Source organism: Portunus trituberculatus, chromosome 32, assembly GCF_017591435.1.
Source record: "Portunus trituberculatus isolate SZX2019 chromosome 32, ASM1759143v1, whole genome shotgun sequence".
In the NCBI taxonomy this organism is placed as follows: Eukaryota; Metazoa; Arthropoda; class Malacostraca; order Decapoda; family Portunidae; genus Portunus; species Portunus trituberculatus.
In genome coordinates, this window is record NC_059286.1 from 3,640,828 (window position 1) to 3,643,181 (window position 2,354).

The following is a 2,354-nucleotide window of genomic DNA, read 5'->3' on the forward strand; positions in this document are numbered from 1 at the left end:
AACACTCGACTTTGCGAAACCCTTGAAAACCTTATATATATATATATATATATATATATATATATATATATATATATATATATATATATATATATATATATATATATATATATATATATATATATATATATATATATATATATATATATATATATATATATATATATATATATATATATATATATATATATATATATATATATATATATATATATATATTTCTAAAAGGAACCTGAGGATTAATGTACCTCTGTTAAACATGTTCATTGGTTTTATTTTTTCTGTTTTATTGCCAGTCTCTGTAATAAGGCACCTACAGTAAAGGGAAGGCTATGATATTGAGAACGTCTGAAAAGTAGAAGGAGAAGGAAAGTGTTAGTGAAATGGATGGAAAAGAAAAGTCTGTAAATTTGAAAAAAAAAACAGAGAAAAAAGTCTCCGAAATATGAAAGTAGAAAAAAAGATCTGTCTGAAAAATGGAAGAAGAGAGGAAGACGGAAAGGAGAGACATGGAAGACTGCGAGAAAGAGTCAATGTATCAAGGCTGTCAATAGCTACGAACCATCTCAATAAGATACACCACCACTGTCACCAACAACCGAGCACCATCACTCCTCGTGCACCACCTGCACCTTCAGTCACCACCAGTTGCGTGACCACAGCCAGATTTGCGAGTGTCCATTTTATGTGTTATTGATTCATCATTTGCTTGATGCTGCAGTAAATCATCTGTCAGTAGTAGTGGTGGTGGTGGTGGTGGTGGTGGTGTTGGTGGTCAAAGTGAGTAATAGTAGTAGTAGTTGTTGTTGTTGTTGTAGTAATAGTAGTATTAATAAGGGTGTTGTTGTCGTTATAGTAGTAGGTCTAGTAGTAACAGTAGTAGGAGTAAGAGCGTTGTTGTCGTTCTCTTAGTAGTAGTAGTTGTTGTTGTTGTTGTTGTTGTTGTTGTATAATTAATATAAATAATTCTTGTTGAAATTGCTGCTGTACCTATTGTTGTTTATGTTGTTGTTGTTGTTGTTGTTGTTGTTGTTGTTGTTGGCAATGATGATGTAGAGGAAAAAGGAGAAGGGGAAGTAGTAACGGACACCTAAATAGTCTGAATGCCGGCGCCACAACACCGGGGTCACACGGCGCCAGTGGATGGAAGGAGGAGTGTGGGAATGTGTTATAGCTTGGACTGTCTTGGTAGCATCTCCAGCATCAACTTGACGGCGTGCATGGAGGTGCCCGGGGACGTCATCACCCCGTAGCTGCCGTGGCCGTAGTTGTGCACCACCTGGAGGAGGAACGAAGGAGGAACGAAATCTTTACAATCTGTGCCCGTATTAGAAAATATATATTATGGACATCCTTAAAATGGCGATAGTAGTGGTGGTAGTAGTAGTAGTAGTAGTAGTAGTAGTAGTAGTAGTAGTAGTAGTAGTAGTAGTAATAGTAGTAGTAGTAGTAGTAGTAGTAGAACTCTCTCTCTCTCTCTCTCTCTCTCTCTCTCTCTCTCTCTCTCTCTCTCTCTCTCTCTCTCTCTCTCTCTCTCTCTCTCTCTCTCTCTCTCTCTCTCTCTCTCTCTCTCTCTCTCTCTCTCTCTCTCTCTCTCTCTCTCTCTCTCTCTCTCTCTCTCTCTCTCTCTCTCTCTCTCTCTCTCTCTCTCTCTCTCTCTCTCTCTCTCTTTTCCTACCTTGAGGGTGTTGCCACTAGGGAAGCTCACGGTCTCCTTCTCCACCCTGACGCAGGGGCGGTAGGGGCGCCACCCAACCCACTCCCGCAGGACCTGGAGCCACGAGGGTAGGATGTAGTAGTGGTGGTGGTGGTGGTGGTGGTGGTGATGATGATATTTTTATAGGTGCATGTTGTTTATGTGCAGTAGCAATATTAGAAACTTGGAAAATTATAGTAGTTGTAACAGTGATGGTGGCAGTGAGTAGTTGTAAAATTGCCACTCAGGTGACGTTTTTCCGTCACCTGAGCGGCGGGGTGCACGGCTTGCCGTGCAGGTGTCGTGGGGGTGAGGGGTGGGTGACCGGCACCCCGCCGCTCAGGTGAAGGAAAAACGTCACCCGAGTGGCAATTTTACAACTACTGCAGTAGTGTCTGGTGGTGGCGGTGTGTGAGGAAAAGACACATTTTACTAGGTAATTCTTCATCGCTTGATGGGTTTCACCGAATGACAGGATTACCCAGATATTTTCCGCTTATTCGCGTCTTACCCTTCTCTATAATTTTTGCAATAACCTCCTTTCCACGCAATAAATCAGGCTTGATGTTATACCGACCCACTCCAACGCCATATCATAAACTTGAGAAGATTGACACGTGTGATCTCAGCTGCAGAATTATTCACATCTCGTATTATT

At 41.0% G+C, this 2,354-nt stretch overlaps 1 protein-coding gene across 1 annotated transcript in view; it reads right to left on the reverse strand.

Moving 5' to 3' along the window:
• Nucleotides 1–259: 259 nt before the first annotated feature.
• LOC123511813 (D-aspartate oxidase-like) overlaps nt 260–2,354 on the reverse strand; it is a 31,077-nt gene continuing 28,982 nt past the window's right edge. Inside the window, exons 7-8 of the mRNA XM_045267848.1 lie at nt 1,679–1,771; nt 260–1,279 (exon numbers count right to left, since the gene is read on the reverse strand). Of these exons, the coding sequence (XP_045123783.1) occupies nt 1,169–1,279; nt 1,679–1,771 (204 nt within the window). The 3' untranslated portion in view covers nt 260–1,168. The remainder of the gene's footprint in view (nt 1,280–1,678; nt 1,772–2,354) is intronic.